General features: G+C 40.1%; 1 protein-coding gene across 1 annotated transcript in view; it reads left to right on the plus strand.

Annotated features, from left to right (window-relative positions):
• Nucleotides 1–14,135, plus strand: part of ITPRID2 (ITPR interacting domain containing 2) — a gene marked incomplete at its 3' end in the record, with an annotated part of 38,438 nt that overhangs the window by 9,182 nt on the left and 15,121 nt on the right. The window contains exons 5-9 of the mRNA XM_079538948.1: nucleotides 664–762; nucleotides 1,285–1,493; nucleotides 2,408–3,117; nucleotides 5,761–5,833; nucleotides 12,339–12,430. Coding sequence (XP_079395074.1) covers nucleotides 664–762; nucleotides 1,285–1,493; nucleotides 2,408–3,117; nucleotides 5,761–5,833; nucleotides 12,339–12,430 — 1,183 coding nt within the window. The remainder of the gene's footprint in view (nucleotides 1–663; nucleotides 763–1,284; nucleotides 1,494–2,407; nucleotides 3,118–5,760; nucleotides 5,834–12,338; nucleotides 12,431–14,135) is intronic.

A 14,135-nucleotide genomic window follows, 5' to 3' on the forward strand; every position in this document is an offset into this window, starting at 1 on the left:
TCACTCTTAGGTGAATCCTCTATCATCTTGGGTTTCTTAGTGGTTGTTCCTGCTGTGTAGGTACTAGGATTTGCAGGATAAAATTCACATCTGGAAGATTGCTTACTCCCCAAGTGTAAATATGGATTTGGGTGTGAGGTAGCAGTGAGTGTGGAGGAGCTAGCTAGCATTCTTTCCAGATGCAGGCAGTAAACTGGTCCTGCAGTCCTTCTTGAAAACACCTCTTTCTGTTTGCTCCATCTTGCAGCTTCTTCAGCTTCCCCAGCCACCTGCTGGGTGCAGTGGGTGTGAGGCAGAGATGCACTGTGGCCAGGTGGTCCTGCTGGAGCCAGTGGTGGGCAGGGTGGCCTACCTGATGCCTGGCTTTCTCCCTTCTCCTGCTTGTAAGGGTGGGATCATGGAGGGAGGGTTGGCTGAGGGCATTAGGGATTTGTTTTCTCAGCTTGCATTCACCTTCAAATCCTTAGTCTGTGTACGTTTTTACTGAGATGTCTCAGGGTTCGCTTTTCCTATTGTATTTCAATAAGTGACATGGCTAATATAAACCAGATAATGCTGAAGGGGGAACAGAAATTCGGCAGCACTGGATACGTAGCTCTGAGACAGAGAATCAAATCCCTGGACAGAACGTGTTTATCGCAGTACTCTCTGCTTTGTTGACAGCAATGGTATGCTGGCGAAGGAGAAGAGACTTCAGTTTCACCAGAAGGGGAGAAGTATGAACTCTACAGGCTCTGGAAAAAGCAGTGCAACTGTTTCAAGGTAAAATAGTGCTGTGCTTTGAAGGTCGTGGCACAGTTCAGTGGAATTTGGCTCTGTTTTGCTGGCAAAACTTACTACTTCTGTTCCTAAGTTAAATGGACTTGGCTTGATTTATATGCATTGTTGCATTTAGTAGCTGAGAAGGGAATTTTCATTTGATTGCTTGATAAAATGCTATTTGTTTTCTGTTGTGGTTTGCAGTAAACAAGGATGAGCCTGATCCTAAGCCTTAGAAATGTCTGAAATCTTAATAACATTTTAAGATCGGAGCTTTGCAGTGCAAGACCTTTATTTATAAATAATGGAATTGGATCTGAACTGTGTCTGGGCTTGTGTCTCTGGTGGTGTGAACCAAAACTTGAGATGCAGATATCTCCGGAATTATTTCCTTAAGTAGACTGAGCTGTAAGAGTCAAAAGTTCAATAGACAAAGCTGGCTAGCGGGCTGATCTGAAGTTGGACAGAAGGCACTGTGTGCTGAAAGGAGATGCACACACAATAAACATCTTGTCGTTTGTCTAGTGTTTCTGAGTTACTGGAGCTTTATGAAGAAGATCCTGAAGAAGTGCTCTATAACCTCGGATTTGGAAGAGATGAACCAGATATTGCTTCAAAAATTCCAGCAAGATTTTTTAACTCATCATCGTTTGCCAGAGGGATAGATATCAAAGTGTTTTTGAACGCTCAGATGCAACGCATGGAAGTGGAAAATCCAAATTTTGCTTTGACAAGTAAGCATGTTTTTGAAGTAAAGTTTTTAACATTTTTAATTATGTAAACAACCTCAGGCGAAGGTATCATATCTAGTGTTCTGGCAAAAACCCTCAAGGCCAAATTCCATTCAGAATCCATAGTGAGACTTGTGTGGTTTTTAAATGTGGAAGAGATGACTGCTGATATTTACCTTGGATGAGAGAAGATGATCTACAGGGGAGAGAAGAAATAAAAAGCATCCTGTTTGATTGGTATTGCCTTCTGTTTTGTATCTTTCTTGTTGCTTTCTTCTATGCTTGTCTTCTGTTACAGCTTTAGAGCATGGAAATGAAACTAATAGCAATATATGTCTTTCATTTGTTCTTTAGAATCGAGTGGGAGTTGTGAAAGCTGTCGGCAGTGACCTACTTTTGTAGTTGCTGAAGTCTCTGCCAGTATTGCTGTTGACTTGGACAGGGTCTTTGTTAGGTCAGGAACAAGTATTTCTGAAACGAGGGCATAGCTGAAATGTCCTATTTTACTGGAACTGCTTTGTCCATCTACAGGCACACTTTTTCCTGATGGTACTTTGTAAATTAACTTACAGTTGCATGTCTGTGTTTTATTTTTACTTGTAAATGCTTTTCGTGCTGTTCTCCTTGTGCATTTACTAGAGATCTTTGCAGAGTTGTTTTTACCATTTCTTTGTACTGTGCGGTATCCCTTTCAGGTTATAGAACTAGACAGTGTTCATTTCTGGATTTGATACAAATAGAGGGAGATTCGATGGGGTGCGGAGGCACCAGTTATGATGAAAGCTCCCTTTTCAGATATGAGGAAAAGAGGTGTCACTGACAATTTGAACAATTGTGTAGAAATGGATCAGCAGTTCTGAGCTGTAACGACGCCAAAGGTCCTCTTAAACTCTGTCTCACATTTTGTTCTCGTGCAGGTCGTTTTCGCCAGATTGAAGTGCTTACTACTGTGGCCAATGCTTTTTCCTCTTTGTATTCTCAAGTCTCTGGGACTCCTCTGCAAAAAATTGGTAGCATGAATTCAGTGTCTTCCAGCAAAGAAGCATCCAGCCCTCCTCCCTTAAATCGCAGCAATACAGCCAGTCGGTTAATGAAGACCTTGTCCAAGCTTAATCTTTGCAGTGCACAGCAGGCTGATAGTAGCGGCTGCTCAATGCCTTCACCTGTTGAAAAAGGAAGAGGTCCAGCTGAGACAGAGAGTGAGGAAAATGATGCTAAAAATGACTCTAAGTTGCCAAAATTCTCCAAAAAGAAAGACTCTCCCTCTTTTCTGGCTACGGTAAAGGAGGAGATAGCCAGTAGTCAGTCAAATGCTACAGACACTCACAGACTTGAGATCGTGCCTGGTGGAACTGATGATAAGCATGAGAATACTGTGTCTGTGGCAAATGTGCAAAACAGCAGGCTGGTAAGCCCCCAGGACAGACAATGTGAAGAGTCTGGTCTTTTGGACCCTTCCAGCCTCAGCAGCAGTCCCAACGCACCTAATAACACCACGTCTGAAAGTGGTGCCCCAGCACAAAGGCCACCTGTGGCATCAGTGGGTAGGGAGCCCTGCACACCTCTTGCCAACCCCTCTGTAATGAATCTAATGCTTCAGCAGAAGGACTCCTTTGAGATGGAAGAGGTAGGTGGAAATATATTACTTTGTTTTTGGGTACAGTTTACATAGCTTGCTGGCTGCCAGTAGAGGAATGTTTTCTCCTGTGTAGTTGAGTGTTTTCTCCAGGGATGCTTTACATTCTCTGAACTGTCGGACAGTTGTTGCTTTCTTTTTGTAGGTTGCTCTAGTTGCTCCTCTTATTGAAGTATTGTTGATAGTGATGATGTTGTTGTTCTTGAGTCAGCATAAATTTTCTCATTTTTTTCCACTGTCTCAATGGGATTCTAATGCCTAGGTTCCTAGAAGTAGTTTGTTGACTAGGCTAGTGAATGTGCAGCCTACAAATTCAAATTTAGTAGTTTATTTTTGCATAGACTCACTGATAGGATTGCAAGACCTCTCTTAAAATAGCAAATTGTTTTGTGGATGCTTTTTGACATGGCTGTGACAATCCAGGCGTTTTCATGTATGTGAAGTAGATGTGTAAATGAAGGATTGTGGCTGGAATGAGTAAAGAAAACTGGCAATCGGAAACTTCCCAGAGTTTTACTGAGAAAAACAAACTGATCATTTAGAAGATATTGTATCTAGTGTTGTGTTGGCACTGCAGGCTTTTGAGTCTCTTCTAGATCAACTGATATTATAAATGAAAGTGCTCACTGAGGGGAAAGAAATAATCCAGTGTCTTGTAGTTCCTGCCATTTGTTTGCATCTGTGTGCCGTCACCCACACATGTGGCCTTCTACTGAACGAGAACAAAAGATTGATCCAGTTGAGGGGAGGAAAAGAAGTCCTGTGTATCTTGATTTATTTTTCCTGGGGTAGTTTTCAGCTAGATAATTTCCTTGACACAGCTTGTTGTGTAGCTGCATAGATTCTTGTGTTGGCACAAGGGGAGGGGTCTGAGTGGCAGTGCATTTTGCTGTGTTCTTGATAACTGGTTTCACGTATACTAGAGGAGAAATCTGTATTTTGTCATTCTTAGGCAAAGCTGTAACTATTTTTAAAAGCAAAGAAAAGGATATATATTTTTTTCAGAGTAAATTGGGCTATAAAGGGCTGTGAAGTGAATAATGCTTACCAAATTCTGCATAACCTAATTGCAATGCATTTGCGAAGTTTTGGGTGACACACTTTGCAATGATGCCAGTCCATAAACACAGCTGTTTTGGCATGATGACATATGATGTGGGTTGGAGTTGCGGTGAATTTTTGTTTATGCAACCTAGTATATACGTATCAACTGGTAGAGGGGTTCAGTTTTATTACAAAAACTCTAGAACAATACTTGGCAGCTTGATTTTATTTTTGCATGTCTCTTAAGCAGAGTCTAATGAACAATATGCTGTATTAGAAACTGAAAATAACTCCTTCCAAAGTTTTCTCAGCTTGATATGCATAAGAAAGATGACAGATATATCAAGGAAGCTCTTTGCGTGCTTATGAATGCCTTGGAGGTTTGCGTGCCATTAGGAAGTCTGTCGCTGGGAAGATAGCTAGTGTGGGAGTGAGTCAGGGCAGGATTTCCCTCAGACTCCCTCTCCTGAGATGACCAATTAGAGCACGAAGTTCGCTTACCAGCATCAATATTGGCTGAAGGGATGGGGCAGAACAAGTTCTCTGCGCACTTTTTGGGATGCTGTCTGCTAGCGAAGGACAGGAGGTGGAAATTTTTTAGATAAGAAGAGGCTTGCTGGGTTGGAGGTGGCAAATTTAGCCATCGGAAACCAGAATGTTTAAGAAAATCAAGATATCTTTCCTGAACGGCTAGTCTGATCAGAAGGGCTTGTAAGATTACTTACTATTCCTGCTTTTGGTATTGTTTTTTTTTCTTTGGTTGGCTTTGTGTATATGTGTGGTTTTGTATGTTTTTTAGTTAAAAACATGCGTATTTTCCTAAACTTAAATGATGAACTCTTCCTATGCTCCCCTGCTTTTGTCAAACTAATCATTTAGCTCTTTCATAATCCAGACTTTGTCTCCTAAAGGAATAGAAGTTTCTCGTTTTATTATATAAGAGTAATGCTGTTCACTTATTAACAGTGAGAAGTTCAGGCCAAGTGCTTCTGAAAATCCTTGTCATTGAGAGAAGGCACTCTTGTGGCTGCTATACACATGATTTTGATACAAACAGAGTTTCTCCTTTAGCCAAATACTAATTTGGGCTTCCAACTGTTAGTGTGCTGATTTTGCATTTTTAATTTTATCAAAACTGAAAAGGAAAATGTCATTAATTTTGCAAATAGATAGGCAGCCTGTTAGGAGGGAGTCTTAGGGAGTTAGTTGGACTGGGGGTTCTGAGCATGTAAGCTTTTATGTGAACCACGAGGATCTTTTCTGTTGCACCGACAACAGAAAGTATATGATAGCTTTTGAGCTAAACAAAGGCCTTCCTGTTTAAATTTTAGGCGTATTCCTTTAATCATTTGAATGGCTGTCAAAGAAATGCATTCTTAATAATGCTGTTTCACAAAGCGATTAAGTAATGGGATTAATTTTCATGTAGTTGTATGTTTCCCAGTTGAAATCTGCATGACTTTGCATGTTATCTTCCTGTCTTTTACTGGAATACATAAGATGTATTTCCACAAGCAGTAATGTGGGGAAGCCTGGAGTAGCACAGGAACATATCCAGTTGGTCTCACAAAATATTCCTCTTCTCAATAGATCCAGAGTACAGAGGGGGATCTACCACACGTTCCAGCTTCTCATCAATTGGCAGTGACCAAGTCAAGGAAAGGTGAGTAGACTTCAACTTCTAGGAGACAGCAGTCTGCTGAGATTCCTTCCCTATTTGAAATGCTGATTCATGCATTTTAAACTTCTAAAAATTCTCTCTAGAATTAAAAAAAAATAAATCTGGGTTTCCTTTTCAGTTAAATCACAGAACATTACTGCAAAGTGGCAACCAAATTACAGGCAAGATGACAGTGCTGTAACCTCACTGCCTGTTTGCACTTTTGTGCCATTGATGATAGCTCAGAGAAGCAGAAATGTTAATTCAGATTTTGAGATTTTTTTTTCCTCTAGCAAATCCTGTAATTTAAGATATCCATTTAAACTAAAATTATATTGTTTTAAACCTAAATTTCATGATATGCTTAGCCTTTGCCAGTGAGCTACTGTTCTATCTGAAGGCTGTCTGCAGAGAAGACTAGTAAGCACATGGAAATTGTATTCCTTCATGTGACAGAATGTGCACTGGCTCTTGTGGTTCACATGTGCTTTCATCTGCAATTGTTATTTATATTTTATGGTTTTGAAAGAGGGAAAAGACTGATGTTTAATTTTGACTGTTACTGGCTCTTACCCAAAGTTGGAAAGTGAAATCTGCTCTCTGAAATGTATGTATAATTAAAGAACTAGAGCTTGTTGTGTTTAGCAAGACACCTAGCTTTCATGCTAGTTCTTGGTGAAACAGCATAGCTATCAATGTAAGATGCTGCAGAGAGACACAGGCAATTTTCTTAAGGCACGGAAATTCTCATTTGCCTTTTTGCAGATGAACTGAGTCTTGTGAACTGTCAGCTGAATTGCATTAGTATGGTTGAGCATGCTCTGGGCTCTGTGCTGAAGGTTGATGATTGGCTACTAGGGTTATGTTGTGCTACAAATTCAGCAGTGTTTTGTGCAACACAGAATTGCACACCCAAGTCATCTCCTGTTATCACAGAATCGCCAAGGATGGAGAAGACTTCTGAGACCATCCGGTCCAAATATCCACCTGTCATCACCAATACATCCCACTAAACTGTATTCCTAGATACAACATCTAAATATTTCTTGAACACCTCCAGGGACAGTGACTCCACCACCTCCCTAGGCAGCCCTTTCCAGCATCTGACCACACTCTGTCATGAATACAGGCTACAAGGAAAGGCCACCAGAAACTGCATTTCTAGCTGTTCCCAGCATTTTCCCCTTGGCTGTATTTTAAAGTTAATGATTACATGCTTTCAGACAATTGTTTGCCTGTGGTTAAAGCCCTCGGGTAATAGATTAGTGCAGGTAATGTGACAGAGATGCACTCTTTACAGGTCAGGTGTCTTATTTCCCTGGCCTTGGCAGCTACAAAAACAGTTTTTCAGAGAAAGATGACTAATGGAACTTGGAGCTGCAGTCAAGGAGGATTAAAAACACATATATATTTTCCTTCTTCTAAAATGTCAATTTTATGTTTTTGGTTCCCACTAGGAGGTACCCTCCTCTTGCTCCACGCAAGAAAAAAAACCCTCATAGAACCCATAAGAACCCATATAGAGTCATAGAATCACTCAGGTAGGAAAAGACGTTAAAGATCATTGAGTCCAACCATGACCTAATCATACTACCCTAACAAACAACCCTCCACTAAATCAATATATACCTGCTGAAAAGTACTGAGCAGCTCTGGCATTGGGTTTCTAGTGTGGCAGGAGCAGGGTGTGCTGGCTCCTATCTTCCAGCTAGTATATCCCATCTGTTTCTGAATGTGCTTGGCAATGATTAGCAATGAGAGTTTTTCCTCATGCCAGTATTGCCTAGGGTTCTCAGATAACTTGTCTCACAAGGATATTGATGCTGTTGGTAAGTCTGCATGTTCACTAAAATCAGTTTGGGACCAATTTTTTATTTCACCTGGAAGATGTGAAAAGTGTATGGTGGTGCTATATACAGGTCTTAGTGAAATTGCCTAGAAGGAAAGTGTGTGGTGGGGAGCTTACTTGAAACATGAAAATAGTACTTATTTTTTCAGGTTGTTCATGTGAACGATGTAGGTTTCTGTTTTCTCAGAAAGCAGATGCTCATCAAATTTGAAGTCATCCAGTGTCAGTGGTCATTCTCTGAAAATGCTTGCTGCTGTGTCTGAACGTGAAGTTGTACTCTGGCTAGCAGTCATGAGAGATCAGGTCAACACGAAATTCAATTGCAGGTCTTAATTTACAATGTGATTTCCGCTGTTGATTCTCATACAGACTCACTACTTCAGTGCTGCTGGCTCTATTGTAAATAAGCATCCCTAACAAATGTTTGTTCCAGATAAATATTTTCTCTGTCAGAATAAGTTTGTACCTTTTTCTTTTCCCTTTAGAGGTACTTCTGTGTTGATTAGCAGTGTTAGTTTAATGCTGGTCAGTACAGAATGTTACAAACCTTGCAGTGCAATTTTACTTCTGCACTATGGGCTGTGGGTGCTCTCCCTGGTGTTTACAACACTTTGGAATTTAAAATGTGTAAAACTTTTACACATTTTAAGAGTATGTGTAGTAAGGTGTGAGCTATTTGAATTAAGAAAGGAGAAAAAGATTTTCATAGAATCATAGTCTGAGTTAGAAGAACCTTCTGGAGTGTGTTACCATATGCTTGAACAGCACTGAGGCTACTGTGGCTTAGACTCCCCATCAGAGCATATTTCTAATGTCAGGATAGCTGTGGTTATAAGTGGCAGGCTTGTTGCTTCAGAGTGGCTTCTAAGTGATTGTTTTGCTGTAGTAGTGTCCTTATTAAATATGTTATGGAGAAGCAAAGAATTCTGAATCATATTGATGTACCATCTTGATGTGCTTTTTAGGTTGTGTCTTCTAAACAGTGCTGAGCTGAAGTTTATTTATTACGCTCCAAATTGGCATTCTGTTCTTTGTTGTTGCACAATTCAAATGTGTATATCTTTTCTTTTTGCTCACAGATAGGTTTGGGTCTTTTTTTAGGAACACAGTAAGCTTCATGTGCTTTGCACTGTAAACACACAGCGCTGTTAAATGTCCAGCATTTAAGGAAGAAAAAAACACTCACCTTTTGCAGAGTTATCTGGAAGGAAGGCTTGTTAGCTGGAAAACAATTCTTCCTGACAAGACAAATATAGGCACACATACAGAACAAAATATTCTCAGAGCTTTGTGTTTTGTGAGTGTTTGGTTGCTGCCATCAGTAGCTTTGTCAAATTTTGGATTGACAAACTTATTTCGTTTAAAGCATCTGACACACACAGTCAAAAACAGTAACTAATTCTGAAAATGTAGTCCTTAAAAATGAAGAAAGCAGATCACTGGCACTTCCTGTCAGCATATTATTGTATTTTGTGCCTTTTAGAGGTTGAAGTTCCAGAAGTAGACTGGAGATGGGGGAGTGAGAAGAAAACATTTGGAACAGATTTAGTATCTGCAGAAATCTGTGTGTGTATATCCAGAAGCTAAGAAATCCCTGGGGACTTTGAAGAGTTTCTGGTTTGGATGGTGCTGGGCTGCAGTGTGTGATCAGTATGGGGGGAAATAAGAGCAGCAGGTCTTAAGTCCTGGAATGGAATACTTCAAAGCTATATTGGGAGTGTCAATTTATTAATAATCACACAAAAATCAGAGTATGTTAGAGCTTTATCAATACCGTAGCTATGAGAAATATAGATGTTAAAGACTTTCACAGGCACTTTCCATGCATTTGTCCTCCTTTGTCAGCAGCAGTGATGCGGAACATATGAGTATTTGATTGGCCTGTTTGGATCTGTGGAATTGTCAGTCTATTGGTAGCTGAATGTTATTTTACAACATACAGAATAGATGAATTATTTAATCTGTTTAATCTGTGCTTTCATGTTCTGTAAACCACAGACCTCTTTTTCATCATCTGTTCCTGCTTAGAACTTTGTCAGCGTATTTGCTGTATTTTGAATACCCACATTGTTCTGGCTTGTATTCAGTGCCTAAAAATATTTGATGTTTTATGCAACTTAAAACAATCATCCGAGGGGCATTTGTGTCTCGTGCTCAGTTTAACTGGGACATGAGTTTGATTGTTACTTTTATTTTTTTTCATCTTGAGTGGTTCATTTTCCCACACTTTTTTCCGGCCTTTGTGCTGAGTTTTCTGCATTCAGGGTGAGGAGAGGGGAGCCATGGCTGGTTAGCACTTCTTTGTCTTAAGATTCTCTGCTGCCAGGGGGCATTTTAGTCAAGATCTAAATGTAACTTTGTAATTTAAAAAATAAAGACTAAACATTAATCTTCTCCCCTCATCTGCTTGAATCTGAAAAGCATCCAAGTGACATGGAGCAGGTTGGTACTTCTGGATCAGGAGTTGACAGGAAGGATGGATACCGCTATATATTAGTGTATCGCAGTCTAAAAATTGATATTTCCAATCTTTATGGAGCCAAACATTATCATTTCACTTGTGAAGTAGAGATTCCTGTTTGTTAAAAGTTTTTACTTCATTTACATGGTAGTGATATCAAGGAGAATTCTGAGAATTTGCAAGAGGCAAAGATTTGGTAGAGGAAGACCACTCATGCTTATAAAAAAAATGTCTTCTCTGATTTCTCTGATTTTATTTAAAACGTTGAAAAAAATATATATCCTAGCACCTTTATAACAGGAAAGGATGGCTGCATTAGTATTACATTATATCTATTGGAGGCACCAAGGTGGTTTGATTCTATTGATGTGGTGCTAATTTATTGCCATGGATAATAATGTTGGGGCAGGTATGAGTGCCTCTGGTGTTGACTGACCATTTACGTGGCAGTACGTGGCAGGTAAGGCTGTCAAGTCACTTCTGTAAAGTACCAACCCTGTGGAAGATGATATAAAGCCCTGATTTTAACTTCAGTGCACTCTTCCCTAAGAGACTGAGAATTATTTAGGGAGATGTACATATATCTAATATTTCCTTTTTAGTGACATATGTTTATGTACACGTGTGCGTATGTATTTACAGATGTATGACTAAGAAAGAAATAGAAAGGCAGGTCAGTATTTTTATTGAGCAATAATAAATTTCATGTACATGAAACCAGATGCCAGTGTATGCACTGGTGCATTGTATTGGGTGCTTGCTAAGAGCCAGGCCAGTTCGAGTGAAGTAATTCCTATTGTCTTTACTAGGAGCTGGGTGGGGACGTCTGCCTTGTGGTAAAAAATTGTTTATCATTGCAGGATATTGTGGCCACCATGATAACACAGTAGCTGCATAATTTGAAAGGCACTCCCTAAAAGCTGTATGAAAACATTGATGAAGTTGAAAGGGCAGTTTCCCTGACCAGCTGTTCACCAGTTTCTGTGCCTATGCAGACTTTTATTTCTGCATTGGTAAAATGTTCTACAAAATTAATAATTTTAATATAAAATTAGATCTGAATATCCAGCAGTTTAAAACAGTTTTCACAATGCATTCCAATGCGTTGAGCTGTGAACTGGGTTTAATTATATGATGACAGTTAAGTGGTGGAAGGAATGTGGGGCAAAATCCTGTTTTCAGCTACAGAGAGTAGAACAGTGAGCTTCTGTGAAGGCATGAAAAGGTGGTGGGGTGCAGAGGCTGAGGGCTGCTGTGCTCTCATCCCGTAGCCAAGCTCTTATAGGTTTGCTGAGGTTTAGAGGTGAGATGGATTGCTATCACTCTGAGCAAGATGGCCATAATGGTGTGAGCTAAACCCTACACTTGGAAGTATACATTGTGTCCAATGAAGAACAACAGTGCCATGTGGCACAGTACTGCGGGGTGTACAGAGATCCCCTGGCCAGGGAGCTCTGTGGTACAGCGCCTGCACCAGAAGACATCACTCTTGGATAGCTTCAAGGGTTTGGGTGTCTTTTTAGGCTCTTAGAACACTTCTCTACTGTGAGTAGAAAGGAGCAAGCAGGGAGGATCTTATCTCCAGTGTACAGAATGAGGGCTGAGAGTGTGTTTTGGCTGATTGCCAGTCAGTGTGTTCGAAATGTTTTGTGTTTGGCCACTAAACCAGGGAGGGGAGTCTCTAGCAGTTCTCAGGCCTATGCATTGCTCTCTGCTCATCTTATTCTGTTCCTTGGGATGCATCAGATGGTCTGGGCTGGCAGTGAACCCCTTTATCACTCTGATCAGGAGGGGTAGCAGATCTGTGCATGTCAGTACAAAAGCAGCTGTTCCAACGAATGCATGAGAGTTAACCAGTGATTCAGTTTTGGTGGAAGAAAAACTGCAGCAGTAGCAACATCAGTGAGTGTGGTTTTTCCACAAAACAGGAGAGAAAAGTGTGAAAAAAGGTTCCTCTGCCAGTGCTATTTAAAGTTGCACAAGTAAAGCTTTGCGTGAAGGAAGGTTTTGCACTCCATATGATTGGAACCAGCAGGTCTTGTTCAAAATGAATTGTTAAAAATGGAATTTGAAAAGGAGTAGGGCTATCTACTTAATGTTATTTTGATGTAAAAGAAAAGCACATGTTGAATGTGACTGGCTTAAAGGGTGGTGAGCTGCAAATGAACTATAGTTGAGTTTTGCTTTGTTTTAAGCAGATCAGCTTTTACGGACTGCTAGTCAGCACTCAGATAGCAGTGGCTTTGCTGAGGATTCTTCCACAGACTGTTCTCCATTTAATCAGCTTCAGGTAAGTCTTCCATATTGTGGCTGGCATTGCATCGATTATTGTGGCAGAGCAGAGTTGTGGGGAGGGAAGAAGGTATGCTGGTGTTTGGCATCTTCTGTGACTGTCAGTCAAGGTTCTAATAAACTTCTCATTTTCAGAATTGGATCTGCACAGTCCCTTATGCTGTGTTAAAATTTTAAAGCCTTTCTGGTAGGAGAGTCGGAGTATACTTGGGCCTGGAATAAGCTCTAAATTCAGTATTTCCTGTGTGCTATTTCTGGTATATCTTTTGTTACTGGCTGAGGTTTCAGAAGTGCAGTCCATTCCTCTTGTGCATGAAGTGAGATTAAGGTGATTAATACAACTTTTCTAGTGAAAATGTGAAATTCATTTCATTTTCTTGTGTCATTTTATTTTATTTTACTTTACTTTTCAGGGTGTTTTTTTTTTTTTTTTTTCCATATCTTTCTATATTCTTGCTAGAAGTTGACAGAAAGAGAAAACACTTTCATACTAACTTTGCTGTGTAGGTATACTGATGTTTAGTCCATCTTCAGAGTCCTATGTTTTTTCCCATTCCAGTTCCTTTGTTCTCAGTCCTGGAATTTCAAGTGATACTGACCAGAACTTTCAAGTGTTAAGGGAGGCTTTTGTTCAGCTGGATGCTTATGTGACTACACACATTTGTTCAGCAACTTCATCTGATACTTAGCAATGATATTCTCTGCCTCTTCTAACACATTCACATAGCGATGTGTTCAAGTTAGGTTCTGGCCAACTTCTGGATGAAGGCCATTGGGTAGCTTTCTGGGACCTGAATCACTATGATGCAGAATATATGGAAGTGGGAATTCAGGTATCACCAGTAATTTCATTTTAGTGGCTTTCAGCTACTGGACTTGTTTTATGCTACCGCGTGTGAGACTTTGCTCAAAACACACCAAACGTTCTAAAAGCTATTTGGCACTTACTAGGAGGAGGTTCTCATCCACCAAAGCTTGCTTCTCAGCTTTGGTACTGGGACTGTGTGCTTTTCTGCTTACTATGTCTGCTGAGTGCCAAAATGGAAGCAACAACAGGACTAGGCCACTTGTCTCCCTTAAGCATCAACTTACATTTACCAAGAGTGGCGGTGAATAATGGAAATTGTGTGCATGAGTTTCTAGAATGAGCATAAAAATTTTGAGATAGCAATTCTACTCTTAGCTGAATTTGAACTATGCTGAAGTAAGTTGACAGGCATGCTAGCAGTCTCAAACTAGAGTTGCTTGCTCAGGTTAAAACCTGATTAAGTGCCTGTTAAAAGTGTGTTGCATCTAAATGCCTCTTCAATGGAAGACTAGCGGAGTTTGTTTGTGCTGGCTGCAAAGTGATGAGATTTTTCTGCTTTCTATTATGCTGTTTTGAAAAGATGTATTGAGTCTGTGTGAGATCTATGCCATGGAGTTGCTAGGCTCTCTTCTGCCACCAGCACTCCTTTATTCAGGACAAGTACTGATCTGACTAGAAAATAGGGATGAATAATGAGACTAGGAAAAAAGAACTTGGCATCTAGTGAAGAGAACCTGTGAAAAGATGAAGGGGATACAGAAGGGTGTACATCTTGTTTTCTTAAAAGTATGGTAAGTTAGTGCCATCTACTGTTAAATAATTGACTCTAGCAGCCTTAACATTCCTCTGAAATTCAAGAAAAAGCTGAAAAACTGGAATTGCATTTCCTTTCATC

This window comes from Tetrao urogallus (genome assembly GCF_951394365.1).
Source record: "Tetrao urogallus genome assembly, chromosome: 8".
In the NCBI taxonomy this organism is placed as follows: domain Eukaryota; kingdom Metazoa; phylum Chordata; class Aves; order Galliformes; family Phasianidae; genus Tetrao; species Tetrao urogallus.